The sequence below is a fragment of the Myotis myotis genome, unplaced genomic scaffold, assembly GCF_014108235.1.
Source record: "Myotis myotis isolate mMyoMyo1 unplaced genomic scaffold, mMyoMyo1.p scaffold_m19_p_17, whole genome shotgun sequence".
Taxonomy (NCBI): domain Eukaryota; kingdom Metazoa; phylum Chordata; class Mammalia; order Chiroptera; family Vespertilionidae; genus Myotis; species Myotis myotis.
In genome coordinates this window covers 20,343,969-20,366,673 of record NW_023416321.1, presented here as the reverse complement: position 1 = coordinate 20,366,673, position 22,705 = coordinate 20,343,969, and the positions used below count along the sequence as shown (strand labels likewise).

General features: G+C 36.7%; 1 protein-coding gene across 3 annotated transcripts in view; it reads right to left on the bottom strand.

Moving 5' to 3' along the window:
- The window catches only part of NSF (N-ethylmaleimide sensitive factor, vesicle fusing ATPase), a 124,540-nt gene that overhangs the window by 7,999 nt on the left and 93,836 nt on the right, over positions 1-22,705 (bottom strand). For all 3 annotated transcript variants that reach the window (XM_036340133.1, XM_036340131.1, XM_036340132.1), the window contains exons 16-17: positions 20,869-20,935; positions 18,569-18,648 (exon numbers count right to left, since the gene is read on the bottom strand). In XM_036340133.1, the coding sequence (XP_036196026.1) occupies positions 18,569-18,648; positions 20,869-20,935 (147 nt within the window). The remainder of the gene's footprint in view (positions 1-18,568; positions 18,649-20,868; positions 20,936-22,705) is intronic.

The following is a 22,705-nucleotide window of genomic DNA, read 5'->3' as shown; positions in this document are numbered from 1 at the left end:
AAAATATAATTTTAAAGGAATCTTTTCTTTATCCCTATGTTATGTAATTTCAAAATTATGTACTTTGAGATCAAGTCTTTCTTTACTCATTTTGCTGGGATTAGATGGGTCCTTTCTAAACTGGAAATAATTATTCAGTCCTAGGAAATTTCTTTGAGGTTTTCTTCTGTTCTTTTTCTTTCGTTTGTGCTCTGCCTATCCCCACCCCAAAATTTCTATTAGTTGGATACTGGTCTACTAATACTAATCTTTTTCTTTTCTATTTTTTGCTCTTGGTTTTTATTTCTTTCTCTAATACTTTTTAGGTTAGCATCAACTTTATCTTCCAACCTTAATATTAATCTCTGTCTATATATATATATTTTTTTATTTCTAAGAGCTCTTTCTTATTTCTTGAACCCTTTTTTTTATTGCATCCTGTTATAGTTCATGGATACAATACTCAATTTTAGATTTCTGTGAATTCTACAGATTTTTAAAATGTTTTCTTCTTTGTCTCTGTTTCCTCTGAGTTTGTTTTTTCCTATTTGTTCATTGGAGGCTTTCGCAAGAGTGTGGTCATTATTTGATGACTAATCACAATTAAGAGTTAAATTAATATCTGGGAGCTCTGAGTATGAGGGCTTCACTACAGGGTGAGGATCATCAGATAAGACTTGGCTGATGATTAGGGGTCCCTCAAAAGGTCAGGATGTATAAATTTTTTCCCAGAGAAGACTCTTCCAATCTCCTTCCTGAGGGCTCTGAAACCTACTTTCCAGCATACTGGAAGCAGATGGGGAAAGGTGTCTGAGTATCTCGCTGTTCAATATGTAGACCTTCATTTACTCCTATTTGCAGTATGGCACCTCTTTAGAGCACACTCTCACTTAATGTTCATTATAATCCTGAGAATTAAGTATTAGCATTATCTCTATTTTACTGATGAAACTATTGAGTCTTACAGAAATAAATAATTTGTTCAAGGTCAAAAACTAAAAAAAGATGAAGCCAGGAATGAAAACCAGATCCAGAATCCAAAACTGTATGCTGCCTTTCTTCATGAACAACACATTAAAAAAAAAACTTACTTGGAAAATGGAATACATTTTTAACTTATGTCACTGTATTTATATACACTCATTCCACAGACAAACCTTTAACACAATTATTAAAACTATTCACAGATCTTAGAAATTCAGCGTTTTAAAACAAATATGCAAATAAATAATTATGTGTAAATTAAAATAAATATAGGAAAAGATTTTAAGAAGTCGAAGAACAGATGCAAAAACAATTTCAATAAGGCATGCTACTGTCAATAAGACATGCTAGCCTGTCTCAGTCTTATTCATTGTTTTTGTCCATCTACTGTCCTAAGAATAGATAAAGCGTCACTATAAACACAGGCATGTCATAGAAACAAAACGGAACCCTTATGGTAGAATTAGTGATTAGCATATCAGATGACTGTGCAAGGACTATGGGATAGACTTATACCTGTGATGTACACAGATGGAAAGATAATCATTATTATTAGTGAAGAAATCAAGTAGCTACAAATCAAACACATTTATCAACAGAGCTTTACCAAGCTCCTATGAATATGGAACAGACCTTGTATCTATGGATGGATACAAGGGATCATCACAATACAACACGGAAAGGCAGAGATGTTGTCGCAGTCTGTCATGGTGGAGGGAAGAAACATGAACCAGAGGAACATCTCCTTTTTTCGGAGGAGGTAATTCCTGAGCTGAGTCGTAAGGAATGAGTAGGTTGTTTAGGACCATGAAGGGGAAGGTCACCTCAAGCCAGAAGGAGCTGAAATATGTAAGTCCAAAGGCAAAATAACACAAACAAAAACTGAGGTGCTGGGGTAATTACAAACGCATAAAGACTTATAAATATCTACTGTAACAGAAAAGTGGTGCATTTACACTACACTGCAGGTATTTTTCAACACTAAATTCTAGTGGTAAACTTAGAAACATATTTCTGAAGGCTAAGAGATGTCAAAGGCCACACAGGCTGGAATATCCTTATTACATTTAAAGATTAAGTGGTTCTTCTCTTTTTTCCTTAGTTTTTTAATGTTCCATAACCTGTAATTCAAACTCCCTCACCTTGCTCCTCTCTCACAGACAACAATGCTGGCCCTAGAAGATGGCACTGAGGGAGAAGCTTCTTACTCATTCCAGAAAGCTGGAGCTGCCATTTTCCCAGTGAGCCTTTTTCCTAGGCTCACAGTAACTACTGAGTCTCACAGAAACTCAGTGTTGAAAGACTGGGAAATGTAGAGCAACTTATAATAGAGATGCTAATTTATGTTTTGCTTTTCTTCTTGTTTAACAAGACTGCAAACACTGAACAGAGGTCACAACCCAGGCAAGTTCAGGCCTTGACTTGTAAAGCATCATCTTTACGAAAACACCAAAAAAAAAACAACAACCCACAGAAAAAACACACAACACCACATTACGAAATAATTAAATTGTGCCGGGTCATTTTGTATATTAATTAGTGGAGTAATGCTCACGAGGAAGCTTTACCATGAAAAAGCAGCTCTGAATGTATTAATATAATAAATCACATTGGAGAATGTTTTGGAGAAAAAGCTGACAGCAGCATAAAACAGGAAGGCCAGCTTTAAAAATAAAAGTAGAGCTCAACCCAAGAGGGTAAATCTAACGTGTTAGTATGTGGCTACTTGTCTCAAGCCCACAGCGCCAAAACATGCTCCTTGATGGAAAGAAAAAAAAAATTGTTCCCAGCATACTCTTTACTGAGATTTGTTGGTCCTGTTGCAATAAAGAAAAGGCCTAAATAAAATGACTATCTGCCAATCGGATTATGATAAACATTGTTCCAAGGTTAAGTAAGTATTAGTTAACTAATTCTTAGTGCCATAAGAAGCAACTCAGGTGAAAACATTACCATGAAAAAGGCAGGGCTCAGTCAGGTGTTGATCCTTCAAAAAACACTTCTTTACATGATGAAGAATGAGCCAAGTACTAAGCAGTATCTAAGCCTTTTGCCACACAAAGGCCTAACCAGATAATCCACACCCTTTCATAGGTCTTGCCCATTGATTGGCCCCAATAAACTGATTTGTAACAAAAGTTCATATGGAAGAAAGCTTTTTTTCTTCTTAAATAAAAATGCCACCAATATAATACTGCAGTGAAATGGAAGGGCTGATTTTAACCTGTGAACAAAAGTAAAGTCAGTTATGCAGTAAAGAAAGGCCATTCTTTCCATATCATTCAATGCTGAGCAAGTGTAATACATCCTTGGTAAGAAGAATTAACTGTGAACAATTGGGGACTCTGAAATGGATTAAGAAGTTTAAAAGTGCAACTCTAAACTGCTGTGTGCTGGGGGCCTTAAATTTTATTTTCTGATTGTTTGAAGTTGAGGTTTTTGTAAACACAAAGGAGACATTTCAGGACATTAAGAATTTATAAACCCAGTAACCAAAAGATACAATAAATGAGTTGATTAGACCATTAACAAGAATTTTTTCTGTTCAGGTACTTATGGAATTATATGATTTGGTTTGTGCCTTCAAAGTGATTATAATTTAGTCGGAAAGAGCAAATAAATATTCAGGGAGCACTACCAAGTAACACATCAGTACATACAAACTAACAATGGCAGAGGGAGCACAGCATATGGGGACAGTTTCATTGGGGTGGGGTCATCCAGGAAGATTCCTGTAGCACTGTGGAGACTCGACAAAGGAGGCGCCTGAGGAGAAGGTTGAGTCTCTAATGCTACTAAATCCTATGTGGGTGGTGGGGGCAGCTGAGCCAGAGTGCGAAGGGCTGGTAACAAAGTCTCCTTGGAGAGATGGGGAGTGGGCAGCCAATAAAAGGAAAACTCAGAATGCCACACTAAGGAAGGAGATTTGGTATAAAAAGCAACAGGAAACTAAAGAAGGTTCTCAGGGAGGAAGAACTGTGATGAAGAGACAGATGATCCTTGTGGCCAGAAAGCTGCTGCACTAATCGCATGTCAGTTCTAAAAGCAAGCATGCCAGGAGGGACGTCTGCATACCTCAGATATACGGTGGCATCCTTTTTAATGCAAGCCCAGGGCTGGCAGAAAGCAAGGGAGGAGAGGCAAGTACAGTCCCCACTGTTCACAGCTGTGCGATCCTGGCTAGATTATTTAACTTCTCTGGACTTGTCTCCTCCCCAACCATAAAAATGGGATTAAAAACCATACCTACCTGTCAGAGTAGAGCAAGAATGAAAGGAAGTGAGAACCTGAATGGTTTTGAGGGGAGCCTGAAAAATCGTCCTCTGCCTAGGACGTCAGGAATCTACAGCAGTAGGTCGGGTGGGCGAGCAGGGGGCACCTGAGAATTCCTTTTTCCAACACAGGGCACCAGCAGCAAAAGATACCAAGAGCACATTCTCCCACAGGGCCAAGATTCACTGTGTTAGGGGAAGACGAGAGCACCAATCTTCAGCTTAACTAGGGTTACGGTGAGGCCCAGACGAGGCCTGAAGCGAAAGATCAAACACCCCCTCAGAAGAGCCAGGGCAGCTGTGAGAATGAGGGGCCTCAGTAAGAGGCAGGGGCTTCTGAGGGAACAATCAGTTCAGGGCAGAGGGTGTGAAAACACTTTCCTGGTAAGAGGTGCTTTAGTCCATCACTGATCCTAGCTTCATTCTTGAAATGGAAATAATTTCTTTTATTTTACTTAGTTTGTCTTATTCAATAGAGATGTTTAAAAAAAAAATTATACCTAACATAGTGCTTGTATTACTTTATTCCTGCATTTATTTGCAAATCTGAATCTTGTTTCTAGCCTGTCCTCCCTAGGGGGAGGAGCCATGTTTATTCACCTATGTTCTCCTGGTAGTTCTTAGCCCAGCAAGCCTAGCACAGAAGACTCCTATGCTCCCTCTGCCTAGAATGCTCTTCCCTTATATATCCACATGGTTCTCTCCCTCAAAGTCAAGGCGTTGCTTGAATGTCACCTTTCCCATAAGGCCCTACACAAAACCACCCCCTACACCCCATTTAAAACTGCAGTCCCCACTTCCTCTCCTTCCTTTTTCCTGATGTTCCCCCATAGCATGAAGCACCTTTTAACATACTAAATACTTACTCATTTACTACCTTTACTTATTTATTGTATTTATTACTGGTCTTCCTTCATAAGGATGGGACTTCTATTTGGTTTTATTAATGTATTCAGGGCTAGTCTTGTAGACAGAAGATAATAAATTTGTGTTGAATGAATGAATGGTGATCTCAGTGTAGCTTTCTAGAAGATCATTCTTTGTTATGTTCTCTCTCCTGGTTCTGGAAAAATGCACATTATACCAAGTGTTCAATAGGAAAATATATTCTGAGCTGCAAGTGTTGAATGCTATGATAATAAGTTTTAAAGAAAATAATCTGCCCTGGCTGGTTTGGTTCAATGTTTAGAGCATTGGCCTGGGGACTGAAGGGTCCCAGGTTAGATTCCAGTCAAGGGCACATGCCCTGGTTGTGGGCTCGATCCCTGGTAGGAAACATGCAGGAGGCAGCTGATCAATGATTCTCTCTCATCACTGTTTCTCTCTCTCTCTCTCCCTCTCTGAAATCAATAAAAATATATTTAAAAAAAATAAAGAAAATAATCTAAAATGAATGGCATGTATGATTCATTTATAATGTAAATAGATGCAAAGGCCATCATAGCTCTTTTAGCTAATTAATTGATCAATCAATGATCAAGCTATTGATTAGATAATACAGACTTCTCTAACACAGAAAAGATAAAATTCATTAGAAGCCATTAATTTAAGCTAGTGAGATAACAAGTATTAGTAAACATCTATTGCAATTCTTGGTTCTCCCAAGCCAATGGGAAAAATTGACTACCAATAAAAACAACCAGGAATCTCTGGACAGTCAAAGGAGAGGAATGGGGCCTCTTTGCATATCCTGCATGCATTTCTGATTTCTCATGCTCAAATGTCTGCAACTTCTATTTTTTTGCAGGGGGGGGGGGTAGTTAAATGTTTATGTTGAATACCAAAGGAAGGATGTTTCAAATAAATCATGCTACAACTAGGCAGACAACTATAGTTAAACTCTCCATTAGATTTTACCCTGAAGCAAATTCTTAGTCTACTGTCTTTGTAACTATTGCAAGTAGGGCTGAGGACAATAAGGAGGGGAATTCATGATGCAGATTGGATATGAACTGAGAAACTTCACTCCAAATAATTACTGTAGGCGAACAGCCCACTTTGTAATATTAAAGAATATTTTAGTACCAGTTTGTGAAAAAGACACTGAGTCATCAGATTTTACCCTTGGAGTAACTCTTAAAGATTACCTAATCCTTGCCTTCTCCCTCTTCTGGTTATTTTGTAGCGGAGAAACCTGGGGAAAGAGGTGAAGGAATCTGTCTGAAGCTTTTATATCCAGGAGGGAGCTGAAACTGAGCTCAGGCCTCATTGATAATCCACTATGCTTTGCTGTCCACTGTTCTTATTTGTGTAATTTTAAACTCATTTCAGCAATAGCTGATCCTTAATTATGAGTTAGTTAGGTTAGATATACTACCTAGACAGTCTGACCTCTGAGCTCTTAGGAGAAAGGTTAAAGAAAATAAAGTTATACTCTTAGTATTCTTGTACCAAAGGAATAGATGCGTTCTCTCATTAGAAACTTAACTAAGATGACCACTGATTAATCCAAACTTGACCTTTGCACCCACAGTAATTTTTCCTACTTCTCTTAGCATTTAGCTGCATGCACCCTAAAATGACCCCTCTGCTCTACCAGGTCAATTTTCTTTTTCTTTTATTTAATTTCTATCTCTGTGATTAAAATAAATACTTTTATTGTTTTGTGTTTTTTTTGTGAGAGAGAGAGAGGACGGGAGAGAGAGAAACATCAATGTGCAAATGAAACTTCGATTGGCTGCCTTGTGTACACCCCCTACCCAGTCATGTGTCTGACTGGGAATTGAACCTGCAGAGGACAATGCCTAACCAACTGAACCACATGGGTCAGGGCTACCTCTGTGATTTTTATCCATAAAATTCCTCTTTATTAAAATGCTTTCCAGAGTTTTCTTACAGTTTGCAATTATCTCTCATCTTCAAAATATTTCAAAGCCTGCCCTCATTTAACCCCACACAATCCAGTTTACTCCTTTAGGCCCCACCTTTCAGAACATGGATTCAACATGCCCAGTAATAATATCTCACTTATCTGGAGACCAATTTGCTGGACAATATCAGCTATCCTGAACACAGACAGTCAAACACGAAAACAGCACAAGTCCTCTAACTTCTAGGATGGAAGACAAAACACAAGTGGCTTTACTCACAGGTGGTACCAACTTATCATTAGGCACAGTGGGCACAGTGCAAGGGTCCATAAAACTATGAGAGACCCACAAAAGTATTCTTTCTTTTAAAATCAGAAGAAAAAGAACTTTCAGGTTGAAGAAAATGTTTTAAATACCAACAGTTAAAAAAATAATTATTTTTTTTTAACTGAAGGAAGGTACCTACAGAAGGCATAACATGGCCCTGCTTACAGGAAAGCTCCCCCAGCTTTCACCATAGCCTACTTACTCTTACTTTACAAACAACTCGTGAGTCCTAGTGGTTGCCTATCTAGTTCACAGATGACCAGAAGCAGCAAATTATGAGACTGACGCGCTGCCTACTGCGCTAAGGAGGCAGCTCAGAAGCAGCAAATTAGAAGAGGGGGAACTGCCAGAGGCAGGAACTGATACAACTCAATTGGATTCTGCAAGTAACAGCTGATAGCAAAATAATTAAAAACAAGAACAGGTACAAAAATTCAAAAACAAAACAAGGCAAAAACAGGGCATATTGGGCCTACTTAATGCCTACTGTGGAATCTTATACATTCTAATCGTTCTTGCTGTTACTCAGATTACTGACCCATGTGATTATGGTATGCAATGATGATCCTTATTCATTAACATAGCGTTTATAATACTTTGCTTTAGACAGATATATGTAGCAATTTTTTCCTTTTATAAAAGGCTAAAGTGGTGGTGAATATACAATACACCATACAGATGTAGTATAGAACCGTACACCTGAAATGTGTAATTTTATTAACCAATGCCACCCCAATAAATTCAATAAGAAATAAAATAAAATAAGGCTAAAGTATAACACTTGATATTTAAAGAGGTTAAGATTCAGTCACTTGGAGAAAATGAAGCCTTTGATTTCTTATGAATTCCTATTCTTGCCTCCAGTGAAACTGAGTATGCCATATGAAGTCTAAGATAATAACTGTAATGACACATATCCTTAAGTTCCCAAGAATCAGTCAGCATATAAATAACAAGTCTGCTGATTCTGGCACAGCACACCCTTTGCCATCCCTCCCCACTGTTGCAGAGCAGGGATTCCTTAGCATGGCACAGTGGCCCTGAGAAATCTCCCTCTTACTCATTATTCAAGACCAAGATCAAGAACTACTATTTGTGAAATGTTTGTAGATTTTCTCAGGTATAATGGACCATGCTTGCCTTTATACTTATATTTTTTAAGAGTATATGTCCCAAACACTGAATGGGTTGTGCTAAATTATTTGATGTCTTTCTGAAACTTGAATTTAACTGGGCATCCTATATTCATATCTACTAAGTCTGGCAACCCTATTCCGGGCAGATTCAGCCCCACACCAGAGTGGACAGCTTGGTGAGCAGAGTGTGGGCTGCATGTTTACCCCATCCTGCCACTTGACCTTGTGCACAAACTGCACAACTACACATGTAGTCCTGGATTATGAGCTCTTTGAAGGCAGGTAAATGTCTTATTCATCTTCGTATTTCTGTAGTGTGGAACAAATGCATATCCTAGTAAAAGCATATATTTCTTAAAGTAATATTTCAGACTTGCCTGTCAAAAGAAATATTTTTGGATGGAAAGGAAATTTCCTATCTCCCTTCCACGAAACTTAATATAACTATTACCATCTATCTCAGTCACACGGCATTCAACTGTCATGAGTTCAGACTAGAAGCACAGCACTGAGCTGAATGCCGGGTGCGTTTCCAAGGACAACTGTGAGAGCCATTAGGCACTTTCATACTTTACTCTCAGGACCACAGGGTATCTCACAGGCCAGACCTTAAATTAAATCAGCCCTAAAAAATGAAATAAGGTTAAAAAATATTATATAATAAACAAGTTTAGAGACAAAGGTAGAGTTACTTAACTCTGTTAGTCACACAGCAAATTAGTTGGAAGGGTTGGAATTAAAGAATTTCGACAGTTATGCTAAGTTAAAAATGAAAATAATAATATATTGTTTTTATTTTTACTGATTATAAAGTAATAAATTCTTATTGTAGAAAATTTATAAAATACAGGAAATAAAGTAGAAAAAAATCACCTACAATTCTACTAAGTCATAGCAGTTGTCTTTAAGATGGAGAAATACTAGAACTACCTTTTATTTTCATTCTTGAAAAAATTTCCTTTTTTTGTGTGTTTTAAAATAAACATATTTTATAAAATAATATTAGTAGATGTATTAAACTATTGAGAAGATGAATTCAAATCTTTTTTACTAATAGGGTATGTGGTCAGAAAGTTTGGAGGCCATTAATATAAAGGCAATCAAAATAGACAATTATGGAATACTTGTTTTCTTTTTATAACTGAAATCTTTTTTTTCTTTATAACTGAAATCACACTATAGGAATAACTGAGGATGACGTGCAAGGTGATTTGACAGTTGTGCAGGCAGTTGCTGACATAGGCCGAGTTTACATAGATAACAGGTCACTAGCTGGGTGGCCAGAGCTTTTCATCTGACTGCTGTCACTTGGTATTTCTCCCTATCCTCCCTTCCCATCATTACCCCTCTTCTTCCAGAAACTTGCCCATTCTTCCACTTGCTCCAGAGCTGGCTAAGGCAGGGTCTGTAGGAGCAAGATGGCTGGCAGCTAGAGGAAAAAAGAAAGCTACTATGCTCTTTCTTGCTGACATTTTTAGGACTTGCTTCTTTAGCAGTAGGCCATGGAGATTAGCTCCTTTGATGGGGTTGGCCACTTTGTTGGTTTTAGATATTTTTGTGTGTGTGAGGAAAGACAGAGTTTTCTTTGAAGTGAATAATAAACTAATAACTGAGCTGTGCTTTGCAGTTTACAAAGAACTATAATAAACATTTATCTTATTTAATTCTCCCAACTTAAATATTACTATTGTTCCTACTTTACAAATGAGAAAAGTGAGGCTCAGAAATTAAGAAACTGGATTCGAATTCAAGTCTTTGCATTCTAACTCCTGTGCCATTTATACTGCCAATGCCAGTTCTACGTGTAGTTAAGAACTACCATCTTCAGAATACCCATCAACAAATATAATCTACATAGCCCAAATAGGTTGAGAAAGAGAGAGGGAGGAAGGGAGGAAGGAAAGAGAGAGGGGAAGAGAGAGAGGGGGGTGGGTGGGAGAGGGAGAGATGGAGGGAGAGAAGGAGAGAGAGGAAAACAGGGGGTTTCCATTTCCCAATGTGAGGGGAACGTAGATGAAGTGGTTCTAGACCAAGTAGTGACTTAAAGAGATCAAGGCCTGATTCCATCTTTATTCAATAACTATCAGGAATACTGATGGATTGTTCTGGGCCCTTTGTAAGGTTCCTCTTATTGGTTCTTCCTAGCCAATAGCTGTCATGCCATGTAGCATAAAACCCTAGGGAATCTCCAAAGGTTGGTGTACTTGAGGACAGGAGGGTAGGAAAGAAGCTGTGAAATGCTACTCTGTTCCACCTTGAGTTAGAAGAAAGGGGTAAGTTACAGGGAACAGGTGGTTGCAGGGATAAAGCAAGTAGGTGGGCCAGTCCCTGGAGGCTGGGGACAAGTGCAATGGGTAGTGCCTTCAGAAATCTCACAGTGTGGGCCGGCCCTGTACTTCTTACCTGATGAGCTCTGAAATTTGTCTCTATTTCATTTTTCCTTTTATAACTGGGATTCCCAATCCCCAGGTCAGAATATTTGTCTTCTAAATTTCAGCAATGAGAGATGGAGAAGCAGGGTGTCCCTATTTCTTTTTCCAGTATTGCATATGAGTTAAGTTGTGTCTGGGCACTCCAAGCTGGAACTGTGAACTTAACTTTCCATGAAAAATTTGCTGTATATAGTTGTTACATCCTTTAGTTTTCCTGTCTTACAAGCTAAAGGTTCTGTGGACTATCTAAAGGCACCTCTTTTCTTAAAAAACCAACAACACACCAAAACAAAAAACAAAAACAGGAAAATACATTTCTAGTTTCATACAACAGCCTTAACAAAATACTAGACCCTCTAAGAACTTTTATTTTTAAAAAAATATATTTTATTGATTTTTTACAGAGAGGTAGGGAGAGGGATAGAGAGTTAGAAACATCGAGAGAGAAACATCCATCAGCTGCCTCCTGCACACCCCCTACTGGGGATGTGCCCACAACCAAGGTACATGACCTTAACCGGAATCGAACCTGGGACCCTTGAGTCCATAGGCTGACGCTCTATCCGCTGAGCCAAACCGGTTAGGGTGAAGAACTTTGAAAGAGCAACAAGACAGGAAGAAATAGAGTCTTAGATGTCAACCATTGGGCCCAAGCAATGGGACTATTCAAATCAAGCAGGGCAAACATCCATTCCCTTTTTGAAGATCTTGGAATAAGACTATAAGCCAGTTGTTTATAAATGGCATTCTCTATGGACAAGGGCATACTCCTACTTTTCAGCAACTTTATACCTTACATCTGTGTAGTCCACAGGTTTACAGAGTATTTCACTCTATAGTATCTCACTCTACAATGGGGTAGGTGAGGCAGGAGAATTATATCCACTTTTTCGATGAAGAAATGGACACAAAGGTCAAGGTTATATGGCCAGAAAATGACTGAGCTAAGATTCAAACTCAGGTTTTCTGAGTCCAACTCCAATATAAAGAGTAAGTTCTGCAGAGATGGTACTCATAACTAGATTCATGGTCCCATGGAGTACTATTATCAACACTTTCCTCACACTGATGTCATGTCACAGTAATAAATGTAAGGCAATGGCGCTAGATAAAGACATTCTGAGAGCACATTCTGTCTCAGAACCGTTAACATTTCTCTGATGATTAAAATTCAGGCATTTAATTTTGAGTTACCTGAAAATGACATATATGTCTTATAATTTTCTTGTATTCATTAATAACAATTATAGATATGCTCTAACAACCAAACCCTATTTTAAAAGCATGGTTTTTGTTTGGCAAGTATCCGTTGCTATGTTTTATAAAAGCATTCACCAAATTTCTTTTACTGTTTTTTTTTAATGTATTTGAAATTATTCTACATATACAGTCATGTGTCACTTAACAATGGGGATATGTTCTGAGAAAAGTATTATTTAGCAATTCTGTCACTGCATGCACATTACAGAGTATACTGACACAAACCTAGGTGGTAAAGCCCACAACTATAATTATATGAGCTACACTTTTATACAACTAGCAGCATGGTAGATTTGGTTCTACCAGCATCATGACAAATAAATGAGTAATGTGTTGTGCTACTATGTGATGGCTAAAATGTCACTAGGCAATAGGAATTTTTCAGCTCCATTATAGTCTTATGGGACCACTGTGGTATGTGGTCCATCATAGACCAAAAAGTTGCTATGCGGTGCATGACTGTATATTATATATGAGTTCGATTTACACAGAACTTTGTAAGACAATCTACTACTAAGCAAGGTATATTTCTAAAGAATTATATAAAATATAGCAGCCATATCATGTCATTGACTCAGTGAATGAAAAAATCAGGCCACTAAATTGTCAAGCATCCTACATTTTTTTTTCAATAAAGAAGTCCAATGCAAAAGTCACCACTACATCAGTGATTGCGATTAATGTGTCTGGCAAAATGACTAAACCTCTTTTCTAAAGTGGTTATATATCTTCTTGAGTCATACTGTAGTCATTAGCCAGAGTTAATTTTGAACAGATAGATGGGGAGATACTCATGTTTAGGCCTGCACAATTTGGAGTCTCTTCCATTATCTGCTTATTTTGCTAAAGCAACCCTAAGCTTGAAGAGTTGCTTCATATTACCAAGACTTCCTAGTAACATCTCTGAAGTAAGAGGGTACGAAGGTGTCATAAGGGTTACATAAAAAGCAATCTTGTCTAGTAATGTTAAATGTTAATGTTAAAATGAGAGCATGGAGAAACAAGCATGTCTGCCCGAGTTCCCACTAGGGGTTTACTAACAGTTTCTTTTGGTTCACACATTATGCCCGTCCTAGCTCTAAACTTTACTTCTTTCTTATTAAGTAATAGTCCTAGGTGCCAGAGCAGCGAGGAAGTTATTTTTTTAAAAAACAACTTTATACTTTAGCTAAAATTCTGTTAGGTCTGAGCTCTTCAGTAATAGTGCTATGAATTTAGAGTGATCTTTTTTTGTAAAAGTTTACATTTTCCTAAGAGTTATCCAACTGATATGCTGCCTATGAGTTACAGATGGACTAAGATATCAAGTCCCATGTGCACTTGGGAAGGCTGGGGTGGCTGCATCTCTGGCCAGTGAGTGGCCTCATACCTTTACTCAAGCACAACATCAAATGTTATCATTTTCTGTATGCCGTGATCTGAAAAAGGTAAGGAAGCACTGAACTGAACAAGGAATGGTTCTCCATAAATTACAAGGCTATTCTGGTGGTCTTCCCATTTAATTCCTGAAAGTGTCAAGTAAACCTAGTGCTAAAGCAGTCAAGTCAATGGGCTTACCTACTCTCATACTTGTTGAGGAAACTGGGAAATCATGGCATTTTACAGCCTGAGGAGTTCCTTTTCAGGCACTTTATTTTGTCTCTCCCACCCACACTCAAAAAAGAAGGCACCAGAAGCAATCTGTGAGGAAAATAATAACGTCGCTGAGGCTGCAGGTTGCGGGAAGGTTTACCTGGCCTTCCCGCTTCACTCCTGTAGCTTCCTTGACATTAAGACTAAAGCTTTCATCCTCCTGATTGTGAAACGCACATTCCCCTCAACTTCCATAAATCTGTGAAACTTGAAAAGAGCCCAATGTCATCAAGTAAAAGAGCTGGCTTTAGGACTCTCCATGGAGGAGGGGTGTCTTCAAGCCTCTCACTGTTAAGCCGGACATTTCCTAACACTGGACAAATTGTACGTCCAGCTCAGGGAGGGTGAACTGCAGTGGTCTTTACCCTCCAAGCCAATTGTTAGCTTTTCACAGGAATCAGCAGGGAAGCACATGTGAAACCTCTGTGGTGACGGTGAGCACCCCCATGCCTTGTGTGACTCTGCATGTAGATGAAGCAGGCTGGGAGCTTTCTTAGCTGCTGCTGCTGAGTTCTCAGAGCAGCCCTTTTCTCTGGCGTGGCTCCCTGCTGGGACAGCCCTTTTCAATTTTTCTATCCCCCCTCGATCTCTTCTCCTGCAGAACACAGGGAAACTTGATTGAAATAAAGACCTAGGGAACATGTTTTATTTTCTCCTGTTCAATCCATTTTAGAAAAGCTTTTAATTGGTTTTAAAAAGATGCTAAACAAAATGTGATGATGTTTTTCAGTCTTCATGAACTACGGATACCACTTTTTATACTTTCAAAGGGCTTATAAATCAATCATGAAATTAACTCTCCAGCTAAATTTAAAGCAAATCCACTGAATACCAGATCATTAAAAATCTATGCATTTACTTAGAAAAATTTTAAATTCAAAGAAAATTATTCTAGTAACTGAAATCTGACTTGAATTTTTAGTCCTACACTGAAAATCCAAGACCAAAGCAATCACAAAAGGAAAAAAGGAAGGCTTGTGAACCAGTTTTAATAAGCCAATTTACAAGGAGGCAAGGGAATGGGGGAGGGGAAGAAGTAGAAAAGAGAATATCTTGATACATAACAACATAGTGCCCCTGAAGGGATTCTTTTATTTGAGCATGTGCAAACATGCACACAATCTTTCTGTGTGAAAGCAGGAATTATAACAAATGCAAAGTTAAGGATTCTGTGGCTGATATGATTACTCTATTGTATACATTTACAGTTCCTTTTTTTAAAGAAAAATGCCCGCAACCTTTCTGTTTTCTTGACAGTGTTAAAATAATAGCTTTCTACCAGCCTATGCATTTCTACAACATTCAAATTTATGTACTTTAATATTTAATTAAAAATATCTAAAAAACCTAAATGCTTCTGCTCTAGAATGACAAATATTCTTGAAACTGGATCAGCTTGAAAAATTTCTCCTATTTTCATAAGAGAATGCAAACTAATTTTAAAAAGCAAGTGATACAGAGAAAGCACATTTTCATTTTGTTAAATATGCACCAACAAGAAATATTTCAAACATTAATTTCTTTGGCCACTGATTCACTTATACAGGAGGTCATCTAGCAGTCCGGTCAGAGCCACCAAATTCTGATTAATGACAGGCTGGTATTCCCTTAAATGAGATTCCCTGCCATTTCCAATCACTAAAGCGACCACATCTATCTTTTATTTCTATGTATTCCTATACCCTTTTCATTCCTAAGAGAAATACGTTCCACGTCCCTTTTTAATGATCTAGTTCCTGTTTCTAGGATTTCTCCCAAGCTGGCCCAGGTGTACTGGGTGTTCACTTCTTACTTCTAGCTCTTTATATAATCCTCCTTTCATCACTTAAGTAGTTTCCGAAACCGCTTTCTTTTTTCGGTAACCATTTTATTGAGATATATTTTATAGAAAACACAATTCACTGATTTAAAGTGTACAACTCAATGGTTTTTGGTATACACACAGATATGTGAAATCATTACCACAATCAATTTTAGAACATTTCATCACACAAAAAGAAAGCCTATACCTATTAGCAGTCACTTCTCATTCTCCCTATCCACCCCTCCCAGGCCTAGAAAACCACTCCCAAATCTACTTTCTGTCCCTACGGATTTGCCAATTCTGGACATTTCATATAAATGGAATAATACAATATGTGGTCTTTTGTGACTGGTTTCTTTCACTTAGCATAATGTTTTCAAGGCTCAGCCATGTTGGGACATGTATCAGGACTCATTTCTCTGTATTGATGAATAATAGTCCATTGTATATATCACATTTTATTCTATTTGATGAACATTTGGGTTGTTTCCACTTCTTGACTAATGCTGCTATGAACATTCATGTATAAGCTGTTGGGTAGGCATATATTTTCATTTCTTTGGGGTATATACTTAGAAGTAGAATTGCTGGGTCATATGGTAACTATGTTTAACCTCCTGAACAACTGCTAGACAGTTTCCAAAGGCCACATGATTTTATATTCCCACCAGCAGTGTACAAGGTTTCAAATTTCTCTATATGCATTTGTTCTTACCTGACTTATCTGCATTTTCCTGATGGCTAATCAGGCTGAATATCTTTTCATGTACTTATTGGACATTTGAGCTTTACTTATTTTTTTTTTTTTATTTTATTGATTTTTTAAAGAGAGGAAGGGAGAGAGAGATAGAGAGTCAGAAACATCGATGAGCGAGAAACATCGATCAGCTGCCTCCTGCACATCTCCCACTGGGGATGTGCCCGCAACCCAGGTACATGCCCTTGACCGGAATCGAACCTGGGACCTTTCAGTCCGCAAGCCGACGCTCTATCCACTGAGCCAAACCGGTTTCGGCAGCTTTACTTATTTTTTAATCTTTTCACTTAAATCATGCTTTGCTAAATATAAACTAGAGCAACAGTAAAATAATTAATCCCACCAAAATAAGGGTACACTAAAAAAATTTTTTTGAAGAGCATAACGTTTCTTTCTTCAAGAATCTTACAATTATTTTTACCAAATAGAAAGTTATTCCTGAGTGTTTAATTAAAATATTGCAGGTGCCCAGTCAGAGTGGCTCAGTTGGTTGAGCATTGTCCTGTGCATGGAAAGGATGCTAGTTCGATTCCTGATCAGGGCACATACCTGGGTTGTGGGTTCAATCCCCAGTTGCAGTATGTATGGAAGGTAACCAGTCAATGGTTCTCGTTCTCTCTCTCTCTCTCTCTCTCTCTCTCCCTCTCTCCCTCCTCCCCCCCCCCCCCCCCTTCCTCTCTCTAAGAATGTCTTTGGGTGAGGATTAAAAAAAAAGTTTCAGGTCATTTGTTAATATGTTCTGTTTATTTCTATTAGTATCTATTTTGGATTAGCTAATTCTCAGCTAGGTGTATAGTATTTAACAATGCAAAGGATGGGCAGTTTGAAAAATACCATTGACAAATTCTTCTTCTCCCTCCCAAATGATTTTTACCATACATTCATTTTAGATAAAAAAAAAAATTAAGTATTACAAGAAATAAACTTAAATGTCTGGAAAAATTCTCCCAATCTCATAATTTTTAAAATGCTGATTTCATAAAAAAGGATTTTTGGGTATATACTGAGGTTATTTCTTTTCATTCTACCAACTTTGAATATATCTATTTATATATTTACTGAAGAATCAGAGAAGGAAAAAATATTCTTACTTCTCTAACTTCAGTCTAAGTACAAACTCTAATTACTGGGAATAATAGTTTATGGAAAGATGATTAAAAAATCCTTTCACAATGCAAATATGTAATAAAATTTCAAGGTTGTTGTAGGTTATGTTTATTTTCACTGTTCTATAAACTTAAAAAAACAACACTAAAAAAATCAAGACAAGTCCTTTCCTCTAGGAGTAACACACCCATACAAAACACACACACACACACACACACACACACACACACACACACACAATTTAAATTAGATTTATCAGTTTAATATTAAATATTTTCCATATAGTCTATGTCTCTAACTTCAAATATGAGATTCCCATAGAGACATTAAGATATTTTTCAAGTTAGTACTTAATCCCTTTGTATCTGCCTTTGATTGGCATTTCTTCGAGGTTGCAGCACACAGAATCAATCAAGAGAATTCGTGTCGTAGCCAAACATGCTCTGGCAGCCTCTACATAATTAACATATTTAACCAGCCCTCATAGGTTAGTTTTAAATGTGGTAAGCTATCAAAATCACCAGTCTCCAATAGCCACATCAGTAAAAATGTAACCACATGAACCAAGATCCTGGCTATAAACTCACTCTTTAAATATGCCATATGCCACAAGAAAATGAACTCAAATGCATCTGTAAAACTGAAAAAAAAAAAAAAAAATCTGCCTATAGGAAATACATTTCCCCAAATAAAAATTCTCAGAAAACCTATGAAATGATAAAGAAAACAAATGAGAACATGTATTTAAACCCTTCCACATTAATATCATAAACTCTCATAGGAAATGAAAAGGAATAAAGATGTGTTGTATGATGGGGAACCTAAAAAACAAAACAGAATACTAATTGAAACTATGGGATTCTGAAACCTTCAGAAAAGGAATGAAAAACTTCTCTGATTGTTAAGAAAATCATTTACCTTAAGACAGAAGGCCAGACCAGATGACCTTTCAAAATCCCTCAAAAGAATTTTATGCATTTATTATAACGTGCGTATTTAGAGAGAGTGTACCATTATATGCAATTTACTGGAAAAACTCTGTGAAGATGTTCCTTATATTATTTTTACCTGAGGAGGAGCCTTTTTCAGCAACACAAGAAGAGCCTGTAATACCAGATTAGAAAATCGAGGGCCAATAGGGACATAATCTGAAAGAGAAATATTACTATGCTTAGGGATTTGATGCACATACGCACATATTCCAAACATTCATATTTTTCTACATCAAGAGCAAACACAGTTCTAGAAACAGTCATGCAACTAATGATATTAAAAAACAAATATCTGGATAATTTGAATGCATAAAATATTATATAACAATTTTATCTGTAAATTTTTTTAAAAGCTTCTAAATATACATTTTGAGTTCATATAGACATATTCAGAGACAGGTTTATTTAAGGGAGAAAAAACCCCTCAAATGTATTTACTAAGCATTTCCAAGAAATTACTGCAAACTATGGCAATACCGTAAGTACACAACAACAAAACACCATACTAAAAAATGGGTAGAGGGGGCAATGGTACATAATAATAATGTAAGAAAGGTACTTCAATGTAACTGAAAAGGTGTGCAGGAGTTCTCAACCTGTGGGTCACGACCACTTTGGCGGTCGAAGGACCCTTTCACAGGGGTCGCCTAAGATGCTCCTGCATATCAGATATTTACATTATGATTCATAACAGTAGCAACATTAGTTATGAAGTAGCAACGAAAATCATTTTATGGTTGGGTCACAACATGAGGAACTGTATTTAAAGGGCCAGAAGGTTGAGAACCACTGTGTTAGAGCCACTAAGATTGGTCCTCAGATGGTGAAGAACAAAGAACTTGGTAAAAGAACTTTTTACCTGTTAAATTTCTACCACTCCAAGATTTTGTACCAATGCCAGCTCCTTGGCTTTCTCTGCCTATTGTACATGCACCCATGCCCTGTGCTTAGAGCTACCTCCAGGCATCAGCCCTCTGAAGTCAAAAGTGTTCCTTCCCTTTTATGATTATCCAGAACAGTGGCACACTCTACTTTGCATTAATTTTTGCCAATATATGTTATAACGACAGACAACATCTTATTTTTCTAAGACCTAATAATTACGGCACAGTAAGGACTCAGCAAATGCTTGGTGAATAAATGAACAAACAAGTACAGATAATAATTTCATACAAGTGAAAATATACTCAGAGGGTACACATTCCTGACATAGTAGTGTTGCTATGCCCACACATTTCAATTGTGTTTAGATAAAGGAATTTACACAGATCTATGAGTATGTGCCTAAAAGCTTTTAAAGAAATAATCCTATAAACTGGGCTAAAATCTATTAAAAATAGCAGACCAAAAACCCAGGTCACTAGATAAAACTATCAATTTAAAAAGATCTCACAGACATACCTGTTTTGCTTTTTAACCAATATTGCCTTAGGAAACAGAAAAATAAATAACAGAGGACCTAAAGCAAGTCTGAAAATCATGGGAAAAATGTAGTCAGCATAGGTAACTTGAAATCATTTCTACACCAGTGTGGATAGCTTAAGGAAGAAGGGATTAATTAGGTGTTAGATACTATTTTCAGAGGTTTATTAAGTCACCAGGTGGGTTCAATTTCAACAGTTTATTACAACATCCTGAGCCACTGTTATAATAAGTTTATTCCAGAGTTATCTAATTTATGCAATGAAATAAAATGTAAGAATAATACTTTTCTGGAATTTATTTGTAGATTACACATTTTGAGTTGAGTGCAGGGACTTATTCATCTCTGTATTATGTAAGAATGCATATAAATGTTTAATAAATATTTTTAAAAATTACCACAGAGCACTTTTAACTTTCAGAATGTTTTCAACATTATTATATCAATTTTGTCTGCATAATTATTCTATGGGATAAGTAAGGAAGGGATATAGTCCTTTATATCCCTTTTATGTATCTTTTTTAAGAGCAGAAACTGAGGTAACAGAAAGCTTGCAGCTTCTACCCCAAGCGTTATCTCACTCTAATTGTAAACCCTACTTTCATTAGCTCTGTCAAGTTCATAAGTGAAACCTCTGAGCTACAGGCAGTAAATACATCGGTCAACAAAAATTACTAATCATTTATTATGGGCAGGGAACTCTGTAGAAGATAGAAAATAGTATGAGGGAGGAGTCCTTACAGGAAAGTAATTTATAACAGAGTTATAGTTATAAGGCATACTTAACATGAATACCATCATTAACTAGAGAGAGAAGAGATAATGTTATATTTCCTTATAGGACAAAGAAAGGTATTTCTATTGCCTTATAATTTATAAATACCTGTTATTTTTCTTCTTATAATCTGTGAGACATTGGCAAAGACAGTACAATAACAAATGCAATGACTCACCAAGCAGTCTCTCAATATCATCCACAACTACACAACTGAGCTGGGATTTGTATGCATCATCGAAGATCTGGAAGAAAGCAAAACCATTTATTATCTCACTGCTCTCCATAATTATGACAATTTCTAAGAAGATTAATTAAATATTGTAAGTTCTTGAGCAATACCTAAACAAAGCACAGTAAAACACCAATATTTCAGACTACATTAAATTAGAATTTAAAAGATAATAGGATTTTAGAACTAAAAGAGTTCTTGCATTTTAAGAATGAAAAACATTGAGACAAAGCAGTTAAATGACTTGCCCAAAATGATACTAGATCATGGCTATGTCCTACCTGGAATTCTGAGAACAGACAAATCCTGACAAGTTTATCACAAAGGTCTCTCCTATCTATGTCAGGACCATGACTTCAGTGTTGTGACTCAAAAGCCAGATGAAGCCACAAGGGATATGTAGAGTAAAATTGGATGTCATTTTATTATCTGTAAGAACTGTGACCCTTTTAAGCAGGAATAACATTGAAAGAACAGAAGCTTGTCGACTCAAATCAGACTATAATGCTCAGTGTTTACAAAAGAATGAAAGTTGGGTATAAAGGACAAAATAGATTTGGTTCTACCTTTAGAATCTGACAAAAGATAATAATACATTGTCTTATGATAGCCAAAGAAATGGTCACTAAACCAAGAAGTGAACAAGTTATACCCTGATAAGGACGTAGCAATTACAAGCCAGATAAGAGAATTCATTTATGTAAAAATTGAATATAAGCACCCAAGGCTTTGAGACCAGCCTTTTTATAAATGTTCAGGGCTCCTTTCCAGCAACTATAACTGGGGCTCAGTGCATCCCATTCGTGTCATCTGTAATTAATTTCTGCATCCCAGCCCAAGCTCTCTGGTTGATAAGTAACCTCAGTGACCAAGATGTAACTCTCCCTTCCATCTTGCTTTGGGTGACATAATATTCCTTAGCAGCTATCTTTTAACTATATAAGATTAAGAGTTAGGTATAGAAATAAAGTAAATCAAACCAACAAAAGTAATATTTTTCATACTAAGTTTGAAGACAACCTGTGTGTGCTTGGTCCTTAAAATATTTGAAATAATTAAGAGAATTTACCATATTAGATTACTAGATTAGCCTTGCTAGTTCAATTTAAAATATGCAATTGAATAATTAATTTTATGTTGGAAGGTAAAAGATAACTTTAATGGCCTTGCAAATGGTAAAGATAATCTAAGATTAACCATACTTATGATTTAATTTATTATTAAATAAATGTAATTATATACTTACTTTGAAATTTAGAATACTTTTTGTTAGACAAACTAAAGTACTTCAAAGAGAAAAGAAAATATTTTAAATGTGGAAATATAGTTTAAGATATTTAAAGAAATTTAATTAAACTGTAAAAGTCCCCTTTTAAGTAATTACTAAATTTTTCTAGACTTACAAATAGAATAAGAGATGTAAGTAGACTTTTTAAAAGTTTGCTTACTTTTGTTTTAAAAACACTTACATGATATAATTTTGATATGTTGCATTTTAAACTTTTTAGGCCACAAATTAGCTACAGATGATCCTTTCTGTAGGTAATTGATGGGAATATGTGCCCCAACTGGGGTAGAGATCAAACAAAACCCGGATATATGCCCTGATTGGGCATCAAACTTGCCAACTTTTGGTGTACAGAACTACTATCCAACCAACTGAGCCATAGTGGCCAGGGCTACCTATGGTCTTTTCTATGCTCAAAAGTCACTTGCAAAGATGAAACAAACAAACAAACAAACAAAAAAAACACCCAAACCCCTCCCCCCTTAAAAAACCTCC